The sequence below is a fragment of the Pholcus phalangioides genome, unplaced genomic scaffold (genome assembly GCF_987345545.1).
Source record: "Pholcus phalangioides strain wild (caught in Gottingen) unplaced genomic scaffold, Ppha-v1.0 ptg000013l_1, whole genome shotgun sequence".
NCBI classification, from domain to species: domain Eukaryota; kingdom Metazoa; phylum Arthropoda; class Arachnida; order Araneae; family Pholcidae; genus Pholcus; species Pholcus phalangioides.
In genome coordinates this window covers 34645593-34658521 of record NW_028301606.1, presented here as the reverse complement: position 1 = coordinate 34658521, position 12929 = coordinate 34645593, and the positions used below count along the sequence as shown (strand labels likewise).

General features: G+C 34.9%; 1 protein-coding gene across 2 annotated transcripts in view; it reads right to left on the bottom strand.

Moving 5' to 3' along the window:
* Nucleotides 1-12929, bottom strand: part of LOC149078986 (cell adhesion molecule Dscam1-like) — a 150363-nt gene that overhangs the window by 14771 nt on the left and 122663 nt on the right. For both annotated transcript variants that reach the window (XM_089241232.1, XM_089241233.1), the window contains exons 17-22: nucleotides 12350-12520; nucleotides 10823-10893; nucleotides 8679-8919; nucleotides 5029-5127; nucleotides 3753-3938; nucleotides 1934-2233 (exon numbers count right to left, since the gene is read on the bottom strand). In XM_089241232.1, the coding sequence (XP_089097358.1) occupies nucleotides 1934-2233; nucleotides 3753-3938; nucleotides 5029-5127; nucleotides 8679-8919; nucleotides 10823-10893; nucleotides 12350-12520 (1068 nt within the window). The remainder of the gene's footprint in view (nucleotides 1-1933; nucleotides 2234-3752; nucleotides 3939-5028; nucleotides 5128-8678; nucleotides 8920-10822; nucleotides 10894-12349; nucleotides 12521-12929) is intronic.

The window sequence follows — 12929 nt, the reverse complement described above, 5'->3', positions numbered from 1 at the left end:
GAATCAATCATAGGGCTCCCAAAATTATAAGATTTCAATTAATATGTAATTATTGTCTTTCATAAATTCTGAGTTTTCACCGATTCTGAAACGATTTATTTCATTCATTGTTTGTTTTTCAATTCCTTAATTTTTGCTATCATTTTTCATCAATTTTGAATTCATAATAAATGCCCAATCATCGCTTTCAATGAGTTCTGGAGAGTTACTTCTTAAATTAATTTCCCTTTTCATTAATTTTTTGTTTAGATATTTTTAAAAACTTCTGTAAAAGTGAATCCCACATGAGAACCGATGATAATAACTTAATATTCGCTACCAATTCACCGATTGTCCTGCGATTATACTTGAATTTGAGAAATATGCATTTTTCATAAGAAATCGCGGAACTCCGAGTTCACGTAACTTTGGGTAGGCTAAGTAGCGCTCTAATTATGTATACGCTCCCCTCCCTACTTCATTTTATCATACGGATGACTCTATTAACATCTCCCCGCCTCTACCAACCCATCTGTTTTTCGGAACTTTACCACACATCAGTGTTTCCCTGGAACCGGTTTTGAGAAAAAGAAACCGTTTCACTTTCGATAATGGTTTAATTTCCATCACCTAGTTTCACTCTTACGTTGCTAAAGAAGTGTCACTTCAAAAAAAATCATCATCCATCTCTACTGCCGCCACCTGGTGGTCATTAGCTGAAGTTAAGAGGCTGAAGTCTCTTCTCAGCAAGTCAGGCATGTTTTAAGGCAAAAGGGATCGTTTTTCTGTGGCATAATGGTCAGTGTACTTTAGCGGTATGCAAGAGGTCATGGATTCAATTCCCGGTGGAGAGAACGGCACTTTTTTTCCAAGTTCCTCTTGGCATAATTTCTATATAGCCTATTGATTTCATTTTAAGTCCCCATGTTATTTTGAGACTTAATCGCTCTGATTGGAGGTTGTAATGATTGGTAAAAAATATCAAAGTATCGATACTTCGACGAATATTTATTATAATGTTACGTAAAAAAACTTCTGAATATCCGAGGAAAGACGAGCATTTTACTGGTGGGATTTTGTTGTTTTTTTTTATTGAGTTTCATGTAAATCTGTTAATATTCACATTTTCAAGAAATATTATTTCAAGCCTGGCTACCCCGCTCCGGTTTACGAGAAAACCAGTGTTCGAGCTGGAGTTGCACACAGATCAGTTTATTCGGATGGCAAGCAGCGCAACAATGCGTATTCTCGAGCGCGTCGGACCACGATCTATTATATTGGTAGTCAGTATATCAAAGCTAGGTGCCAGCTGCTTTACGTGATACAACAGCACGCACATAACTGATAGCTGCTCAAAGAAGAAAACACCGTCCAAATATAATGCGCGTAACGGAGCAAATTTCTTGCTAGTAAATCCTGTTCACAGTAGATCGCGTTCATACGAGAGAGAGGGTATTTTGCGCTGTCACATCGTCCACATCGACAGCGATGTGCGTAGTCCACACCTGATAAAACAATTTTTCTTTTCGTTAAGCAGAGCGTTGGGTGTGAACCTGGCTAAAGGAATTGTGTAGCAATAGTGGTAATAGACTTGTCTTTATGGAAGTAAGACCAACGAAGGCAAATTTTAATTTTTTTTCTTCATATTTTTCTTCAATCTTTGACTGAACGATGGAATTTTTATCCGTTTCGGACACTCTTCGTGAAAAACTCTACATATAATAATATATATAATTTAATTTTTATACCCTAATATAAAATATTGAATGGATTCAATCTTCTATTTTATATCAATTATTATATTCATACTATTTAAACTGACGACTATATAATAAATATAGCCTGCACATAAACTCAGTATATTATAGGTAAACAGAGGAATTTACTTTTTTCGAACGGTGCTGTAAAAAATTATCTTGAATCTTTTAACGATAGAAAAATACATTGAACCGACCTGCAGACCTCGCTGCAGGCATTGTACGAAACTGGTATTCCCCTTGAGTCATTCCAGCTTCGCTGTAAGCTGTAACCATGAGAACATATTCGCGGTCTGGTGAAAGATGTCTGAGCACATATTTTTCCAATGGCGAAGAAAGTTTCTCAGATACAACTGTCCATTGATTCTGGTACTTCGGACGGTACTGAGCGATGAAATGTTGTATGGGGCATCCACCACTTTGCCATTCACCTAAGCGGAGCGTTACTGATGTGTCTGTGGGGCTCAAGAAAGCCGCTGCTGGAGGAGACATAGGCGCTGGAAAGAAATTACTGTATTGAACCTGACAGATAACTTGTTTCAAGTATTATGTTCACATATTTTATCCCTTTTTTGGAATAAACTAAAACTACAATTAAAATGACCTTATACAGAGAGAGTGCTCTATGAAGGAGAACCTATTGAATACCGTATTACCACGCACCCCGGTGCATGTGTTGAAGGGACGCCATTAATATCTTGGTGAAATCTTGTATAGGAAAACCCTCTTAATAGGGTCATTTTAATTACAGCTTTCTTGTTCATTAAATATTTGAAATACATTCGATATCTGACAGGGCTGGAAAAATCTCCAAATATTTACATGCCCGACCGGGTATGTAAATTGAAATAATAGATACCCGAATCAAAATTTTACTTGCCCGAAAAATCGTATCACTATATTGTAGTTTGGCGTAAGAGCGATGTAGTGACGTCATTGGATAAAATAGCCTATTCACGCGGTTGAGCATCTCTTATTACAGACCACTGAGAATGTTTGCCAACCCCGGATAGTGTGTGTGTGTGTGTGTGTGTGTGTGTGTGTGTGTGTGTGTGTGTGTGTGTGTGTGTATGTATGCATATGCATATATATATATATAATTTCCACGTTTGTAAGTGCAATATTCACTGAGAAGTTGTGTGTCTGTGTGTGGTGCGTGTGTGGGGTAAAATATCATTAAATGCGCGTATAACGATTTCCACGTATTTAAAATTGCTTTGCACAACTTTCAACCGTTTTTCGAATTAAAATATCTGAGTGAAAATGGCACTTGGAAACGTGGAATTTTTTTCGTTTTTGTTGGCATCAGAAGAGAGATAAGCAAAAAAAATTTAACTGTGTTTTGCATTTTCTAGAATCAATCGCAGAATTGCTATCTTTTCCGGACAATTTGTGTAACAGTAAACCACACATGCACTTCGTCCATAAAGACGGAACTTCTAACGGTTTGGCACATGTTGGGATGTGCGTGTAAGTGTTGTAAACCGAACGTGAAGTTTGTTTCTGTGTGATTCTTGTTATGTATAGGGCTGCCACGTGCCATAAATATTTCTAACTAAGAGTGAAGTGCAATGGTCGAATAATCGTACCGAGATAATTTCACTACTTCACTAGAAGTGACATTTTTCGTTTTCCAGAACAGCCTAATTGCAGTATATGCGAACTTATGACCATACTGTGATGCTAAATTGAGGGTCGTTGATTGCATTTTTGTATCACTGCTGCCAAAGAAATTTTTTTTGTTAAATTCGTGATTAGAAACACTCGCCTCATTCACGATGAAAAAATTTAAAAAAAGTCTTCATTTTAAATGTCAAAAAAAGAGATTCTGGGAAACAATTGCATGGCCGCCAGTAATCGAAACTCGAAAGGTGTGTGTGTGTGTTTTCTTTTTTTAACTTCCAACGTTGGACATGTCGAAAAAAGAAAATACATGTCTGGTCGATATCACATGCCCCGGGCAATAGATTTGTCCAGCCCTTATTTATCTGAGCATATTCCTTGAAGAATATTTACCCGCTCCCATCGTCCTGACAGACACCGGTACACTCGGTTCACCTGTTCCTAAACTATTCGATGCTGTCATGTAAAGATGATAGCGTGTTCCGCATCTGAGTCCAGTTAAAGTGAAATGTTCTTTAGCGCCGCTGAGACGCTCTTGATGCCAGTTGCCGTCGTCCACCTTGTAGTGAAGCATATACTCTACGAGTGAAACAATTTGAATATAAACTGATCAGATAGAGAATATGCAAAATAATTAAACACAATGTGTATCGAGTAATTATGTATTCAATTTAATTGAAATAAAAAATGTAGTTTATAAATAAATAGTTTTCCCTCTGTGAAAAAACAGATACGGATTTGATTCATAAACGATATAAACATTTATGGTCTAAGATAGAGGTCTTGAACGCATTCTCGTGGGACATATCCATCTCTCATAAGTTTTTGTAGTTGCCCGGTGGCAGCATATATATTTACGGGTATGCTTAAAATACCATATAACAGTATTTATGAAAGAAATTGTTTCAAGAAAAATGAAAAAAATAACAATTTGAAGAATAAAGAAAGATATAATTGTTTGAAGAATAAATGGAATATAAATAGTTTCATAATTGAAGAAATTTGATAATTACAAGTGAGAGAGAAATATTTCCAGAATTAACGAAACAAATTCGTTCGAATTCCAGAATTAACAAAATATATATTTTTAGGATTATCAAAAGAAATATTTTGAGGATTATCAAAATAAATATTTTGAGGATTATCAAAATAAATATTTTGAGGATTATCAAAATAAATATTTTGAGGATTATCAAAATAAATATTTTCAGAATTATCAAAATACATATTTTCAGAATTATCAAAATAAATATTTTCAGAATTATCAAAATAAATATTTTCAGAATTATCAAAAGAAATATTTTCAGCATTATTGGAAGGAATTATTTCTGAATTGGTAAAAATCCATATTGAATAAAAGAAATCATTTAACAAGATAAACAATTAAAATAAATAAAATTATTCAATAACTTAGAGCGTCTGTTTGACCGGAGCTATTTAGACGGTATAGTGTAATATATGAAGTCCTTATGAATTTAGATACGATGTTAAATTCTGAATACCGCAGTATAACATGTTGACCCGCGAGCTTCAAGTGGACAACAATTGGTTCAGTTTGGCAAGAAAAGTGTTTGTTAAAAATATAAATCTATTGAAATGAATATATTCTATTGAAAATGTTATGTAATATTCAACAATGGTGTTTTCAAACGGCATTTCCAATACTCACCTGTGATTGCGGATTTGTCTTTTGTATCTTTCTTCCAACTAATATCAATAGAAGAGGAAGAAGTCGCTTTTACTTGCAATATCGGTGATGTTGGTGGTGCTGAAAGCATAGTTAAATGTAAACGTAATAATTATGTAATTACATTATTTAGTTTTTTTTCTCTCTGTCTTTGTCATATTGGTATGTATCTTAAGGAAGGGAAATGATGGTTCTGAAATCAAATTTAATTTAGTAAATTTAATCAACAATCATAATTGACTTAGTAACTTGGCATTTCAATAAACAAAAATGTTATTCTTATGGGCAAATCCACAAATTGAATAATACGTAACTTTTTATAACTTTCCATTAAATTATAAAGACCGTAGCTATTTCCGTCAATTTATCTAATTCATTTTTTTTGTGTCCGGAAGATTTAACATTTACCGAAAATTAAATGTGGTTTTTAGTGTTTTATAGTTGCATGTTCTTAAATGTTTTATTATTTCTTTTCATGCGTTATTGGTCGTTCAGAACGTGCATTACGCTTCAAGTTAAACAGACATTAAAAATAATTTGTTCGACGAAAAAGGTGAAAAACATTATAGAATTTTCAATGAAGAAAAAATTTGTGAATGCTACGATAGAAAACTCAAAATTTCTGAGGCTTTCATCGAAAGTAAAATCCAATTTGCACCCCTTTTAGGGAAGAGAGAAGAAAAGTTTATATATTTTTTTTTCTTTTTTCATGTAACTTTGTACTAAGTACACATAGGCTTTACGTCTTGACGCCTGAAATAGTAAATATTATCTTTATCTAATTTATACAAATGAAGAATAAGAAAATTGGAAGAAGAGATGTTCCTTGCTTAATCTAATATTTTTAAAAAGTTAAGATGGAAGCTAATGGGAAATTGAAATTAACTCGCTTAAATACTAACCAGGGACAATGCGTAAGATTTTGATGTTTTTAAAATTTGCTTTAAGGTAATTTAAATAGAAGTTGATTTGCAATTAATTTTTATATGTTCAAGAAATAGGAAGAAATACCGTTTGGCTATAGGAAACTAACAATAAATGAATTAATTGAAACCTTTAACTTCAGCTGTTTACTACGCAGAACTAAAATAACATCTATGCATTCACTGCTTATATAAATGAGATATTTCGGTTATTTTATTGAATCCGTGTGACTTTGTCTCAACTAATTATGCGCTCCCATGATATTTGATAAGATTAAGTTTTTAAGCTTGTTTTCGGTCGAATTTTCAAGAAATATGCACGAAGAGTGTCCGAAAGGAGGAAAAAAACCCACGCTTGAAGGTAAAATTCAAATAAATATGCAGCATGATAAGAGAAATAAAATTTAGTTGTTATGGATTGCGGCACTTTTTTAGAAAAGTGCGATTTTAACATTTTGGCCTCTTTTTAGTGTATTAAAAACATAATCTCACAACAATAAAATGGAAACCCGCTAGAATGTCGGTGATTAAATAACTCATTTCAGATTATGCCAAACCATGACCTTGAAAGTTCTAGTGACTTGGTCGCGTTAGCATATGAGAGCTAAAGCAAACGTAAACAATTTCATTCTCATATTCAATAGCTAAAGGTAACAAAACAATTAAATCACCACGCATATAGTGTGACTATGACTTCATTAATTTAATGAAAAGTCACAGGAAAAGATGGTTTAAGAAAAAGCGATTAATTCATTCTTCTCATTTTCGATTTAGACATTCTGAGGAAACCTATAGATGCTTCATTATCATTATGAACATTATTGCGGGCTCTGTGGTATAGTTGTAGTGCTCGCGTCTAAAATGTTCAAGAAAACTTCTGGATCAGCTCGATTCTAGAGCCCTTATGGAACAAACACAAAAAAACCTTTTCCCTAAAGGGCGATAACTGACTTTGTTTATGGATAAGTTGGTGCTTATTATAATCATTTAACACTAGAAATACCGAAATTTCCATACCCCCCCCCCCCAGATATACTTGAGTGCTATTTTTGACCGCTGTCGCAAAAATATATGCATGGTTCAGCTGTAAATGTGAACTTGTTTTGGACTAAAACACGTGTTATAAGAACTAGGGTTGCTTGTCTTGAAATATCGTCGTATGGGGGGGGGGGGGGCATAAAGGACACGAGGGGGCCCTCGGGAGGCCCATTCCTGGTGGAAAAATCATGTTAAATTTTCCCGTATATACATTGCACGTTATATATTGATTTCAAAGTTTCGGAATGTGCGAGTTGCACCACGAGTGAGACCCCCCCCCCTTTCTCAAGGGTTCCGATATGGCAAAAAAATGAAGGGATTACTAGGGATGGTAGACAGCTGGAATATAAGGGATTCAATAAACCATTCCCACGATTGGGGGGGGGGGGTTGCATGTCTTCCTATGTTCATGAATTACCGTGGACACAGTTTTCATGGATATTATTAGGGACTCAAGTGACATGAATCCTTAGGGTACCGCCTATGTGCCCTACTCCGCTCCATCCCAGCTAATACTCAATTTATTAGCAGAATGAACATGACGTGTTGTTTCAATTTTGCCGCTTTTGTTTGCAAGTGGTTGTAACTTGTAACAAAGCGGTTGTAATCATTTAGCCACTTATCCCATAATTTTATAATGAACCCAAATGTTATGGAAAATAATGGTTCTGTGCGATAAAATACGAGAGCTAAGTTGACTGTACAACTTTTATTCCCATGTAGTCGAACCTTTAAATCATCGACCTGAGTCTACGGCCAAGAAATCCATGGTCGAAAATAATCTCCTTGGCTTTACCACCAAGACCACTCTGGCACCTTTATGCCCCATTTACTGCCAAGTATTTTTAAGAAGAAAATAATCTATTTGAATGTATTCTACCATTGTTCATTCTCACATTTTTTGGGACACCATGTATGTTTGATTACGTTTGAAATGTTATATAGGAACTTGAACGATTCTATACCCTAGGTTAAGAGGAGGGAAAAAAAGAATAATTTTATTCCCTAAAAAATTTCATTCATTCTGCATTTAAAATGTGGTTAAGCAATGTAATTTTCAACCGCGATCGAAATGACCGTTCTTTAGTTCATTTAGTAAAATCAACGGAATGATTTTTTTTTTCTTCTTCAAAAGATTCCTTCCGACGAATTAGGAGAAGTCACGCAGGGAAATTTTCCAATTTTGAAAAAGGAAAAGTTGAAAATGGCGATCAAAGTTTGAAAAGTGGTCAGTTCAAAGCGCGGTAGTGTTATTAACACAAACACACACGCACATAAATCTGAATAATATAGCACACACATATTGCCCAGAATCTGAGTCCCTCGATTTGTATAATATTTTTATTACAAACATTTGGGTGTCAGTGTGTAGTTGTATCAAATACACGGCTTGAAAGCGATAACAGTCTGGTAGCCATTGATGGATAAAATACACTTGCCGTGAGAGAATCGCGGGTGTGAGATCCTGCAATCGCGTGTATGCCTGTCAGCTTACGGAATCGGATTAGGGCTTTATCCGTTCGGCTAATCAGTGTTCGTCAGATGGAAGGTGACCGTGGCACCACAGTAAAGAAATAGGAAAATATAAGTAAAGAAAACCAAAAAAATAGAAGGGAGACACACATTCAGAACTAGGAAAAATAAAAAGGATTTGATTTCCGGATAACGTACCTGTTTCCAACGTTTTACCGACAGCTTTGCTTGATTTCGGACTGTTACCGGCGGAATTGTATGCCTTCACGACGACGTCATACATAGTGAAAGGCTTTAGTCCAGTTATATACGTCGATTGCAAAACGGTAGCGGCGTTCTTTTCCACCTTCTTGAAATGATACGGTTCTGAAGAAAACGAAGGTCTGTATCCAACGAAATATCCTCGTATGATGCCGTTTAGAGATTCGTCAGGCGGTGGCTTGAAGTGGAAATATGACATAGACAATAGCATTTTATTTATATTGCACTACACCGTATCTGGGAATGAGTGCAGCTGTATTTAATTTTTCTAAGAATAAACTTGGATTGGAAAAATTCATATAAATATTTTTCTTTCAATAAATAGACAAAGTGTCACATTAGAAGCAAAATTTAAAGATGTTAAAAATTACTTACTCTCCAACAAATATTTATCATCGGAATAAAAAAAATAAATATAGTCCTACGCATTTAGTTGTATAAAAGGTGTAATTTGAGACGTATAATCTAATACGGTGAGAACATTTTAATCACTGATACTGTACTCTCTTAGACACACTTTGGAGTTAAAAGTTAGTTGTCTCCGTCGGGAATCAAACTCGAATACTCTTTAAAACCTGTAAAGCGTGCTAGCCAGAGACAAAAGTTTGTTTCGTTTCCTTGTAGCGGGCATTTGAAGGGTGATTCACCTAGCGTAGACATTGCAGCTTTTCTTAACAACAATTAGCTTTCCGGTCGGCGGCAGCACAAAGAGCACGGACGGAGATACATGAGAAAGCTCGAAATCCGAACATTGGCCGGGCCAACTGAGATGATGACGAGTTCGCGAGCTGAATGATATATGGTTTTGGCAGTAACATGCATATTCATTGGCATAATCATAATCGTGTCACCTCCTCTCCCACATCTTTATGTCTATACACACCTAAAGACAAAGATATGTTTTTCTAAGTCTAACACATCTTAGAGAAAGATACTTTCTCTGGATGTTACGCAGAGGCGCACTTTGGAAAAACAACTAGTTGTCAATCTGTACTGTTGCCACGTCTGCCTGGGTGGTTTTGGGAACGATGCATTGTTTCCACATACTATAAATGCGCGTTATAAGAAAACGAAAGTTGTGCCTTTGGTATTGGCGCCCATTCCTGATTTACAAGGAAAAGACACAAGGGCTCGATTCGGATGGGTTCAGAGGAGACAACTAGCTTTTCTTTCCAATGCGTACCTCGACATAATATCAAGAAAATATCTTCCTTGTGATGTGATGTAGGCTGATACAACCATTTATCTTGGTACTTAACTGTTTTCATTGCTCATTTTCCCATTGATGTACTGAGACGCCCACGTTCATATTGCTGTGATTTCATGAAGTCAAAGCATTTTTTTCGATAATGCATCAGTATTTGACTTTATAAAATACTGTTGCGTTTTCTGAAGAAATATCTACCAGCATCTACTTGTATATATGAGTTTTAATCATGTAAGTTTTGGGTCTCATTAGTGAAAGCTGAAGAAAAAACCGAAGTCAAGTCAATATTGTCTTTCGTTTGCAGAACCTAAATGCCCGCGCAATGTTGTGGGCAGCATTTCCAATATGGCTAGCGAGTGTGCGGGTGTGTTGACGTCAACATGGCTAACTTTCTTCAAGCTCTGACTTCCATTATCCATCCAATCTGTTTTCATTTCCACATAGCGTGGAAATGACGCCACTTCAATCTGCAACCAATATTATTGATCTATTTATATGAATTTTTGTTTTTGCTAGGAAATAAAATGTCATTCCCACTTTTATTTTTTTGACGTACGTTCATTGTTCCGTGAAACATTAGTATTTTAACTTAATCGGGTTTGAGGTCACTCGGTATAATTTCTACTGGTACGTACGAATTTATTTTTCAAGGACCAACTAAAATAATTCAGGCATCGAAAAAGAAAATTATATCTAGATTTTTTTTTTTTTTGGAAAAATACAAAGATTATATAAACCCTCTTCCCAACTTGCACAATAAATATGGAACAAGGAATTTCTAAACTTGAATAATGACTGAAATGAATTTGTTACCAAGAGTTTGAGCGGCGAAAAAAATTCCTAAGAATAATTTTTTGTTCATGAAGAAACTCACTTTCCATGAAACTTTCATAGACTGCGCTCCAGTGGAATGAACCTGAACATCTCTGGGGGCACCGGATGGAGCTGGAAAAATAATACGATGAAGCGAATATTGTATCTTGAAAAAAGATATCAGGTACTCACAAGAAAGAGAAATAAACAAAAGAGCGCAGAGCATTGCTACGAAAAAAAAAAACATTACATTCAGTTGGAAAAAAACCTAAATACTAGTTGTTTTATGTATTATTAATCCCTCAGCCGTACGTCTTGTCCAACTTGTTTCATTATTAAAAAGCTCACTCATTTTTGGCGCTTGCTGAATGAATTGAAACAAAAAAACTGTTTCGTGAGAACTTCCTGTCTTTTGAGGCTAAAATAATCCATTTTGAACTTCTTTTTAAACTCTTAAGAAGAGGAAGAAGAAAAAAAAGGAACATTGTGAAAGCTATACTTAACAATCGAATATTACATTCGTACCTACTTATAAAGAAGTCATAGAAACTCCAATGCAAACTTTCACTGGAGCCGTACCAGTTTAAAAATTTGGTGATTAAGCAAAATAAAACAATTTAAAAGCACGGCACACACGTTTGAATAAACTTCTTGAAAAAATATAAATTAAACTGATCAAAATAGGTCAACATTGCAATTGAAACCTTACGTAATTCAATACATAAATGTGCAATTTCTTTGCCTGATAAACGTGAAAAATTTTGTTTTTTCTTTTACCCGGGCCTGGGCGCTGTATCCGGGTGCAGGCCTACAAGCACAGATTTTGAATCTGGCCTTGTAGATTTTCAGTTCACTATCCAAAAACTTTCTCTTCAACTTCTCTTAGCTCTTCAAAATCATGGATAGAAAACTTCGAGGAATCCCGAAATGCTTTGCTACCCCTCTTTTCCCCCGATTTTTTGGCTTTCAAACAACTGTGTAGCTTCAATTATCGAAGCAACGGACAACATTTATGTTCATGGGATTCAACAAAATTAACTGGATAACACACCACCACAACCAACGTTAGAATCTATCTAAAGATTGGCAAATGCATACTAAAAATATAGAGGTTAGATTCTTTTGAAAATAACCTGGCTTTTCTTCCTAATAACGTTTTTCTGTAAACAAAATATAATTTAACAGAGAAAAATGTTCAAAAAAACAGTGAAGCAAAATATTTCACAATTCTCAAACAATGCTCTTCTAGAATGTCTTTCAGGAAATAAAAGAAGGGATATTATATTAGTTGTACCTACATATTGTGAAAAGGTAAATTTACCGAGGGAAAACGTTCTTCACCACATACAATTTTCTCCCGATCGCTATCCAAATTTTATGGAAAAACTTTGAATTTTAAACATAATTTTATGTGATTAGAAAATCAACGTTCGTTGCGTCCGTTCAGAGTTAACGTTGAGTAAAGGCTGTCTTCAATACATTATATTCTGTAATGTTTGATAATATGAAGCTTAAAACAAATGAGAAAAATTTAGTTAAAAAATAAAGCACATAAAAGAGAAAATTAATTATCACATTGAAAAATTACCTTCTTCTTCAGTAGTCACATTTATCACTTCACTGGGTTCACTTTTTCCCAAAGCATTTTCAGCAAATATCCGCACAAAATAAGTAGAGACTGGACTCAGTCCTCTCAACGTAGTACTTGTTTCTGAACCTGACACGATGAGTTGTGACGTATGCTTCCTCCAGCTGCTGTCTGCAATACCCAATGCACCAATAAAAATACCCATTTCATATAAAAAAACACAAAAATAAAAATTGTACTGAATATGTTATTAATTAAGCTACAGGAAATTTTTGACATAAATGACTTTTTAAATTTACTTTAGGATGCATTAGATTAATATTCTGTAATTCCTGACCGAAAAAATGTCGTACAATATTTTACCATACCTACTGTGCAAATGTTGGTCGAAAGTGTATTTTGTGGTTACACTTCTGTTGTTCTGGACCAGGGTCAAAGATAACAGAAAGTCTGCTGAGTGGTTTACAAATACCCATATATATACCCATCAATAAATATTTTCTTTTCTGAAGTCAGTGACACTTTCAGAAGTACGCGCAGACGTGAAGTTGTTTTTTTTCCCACTGTAAATATTTGTTTT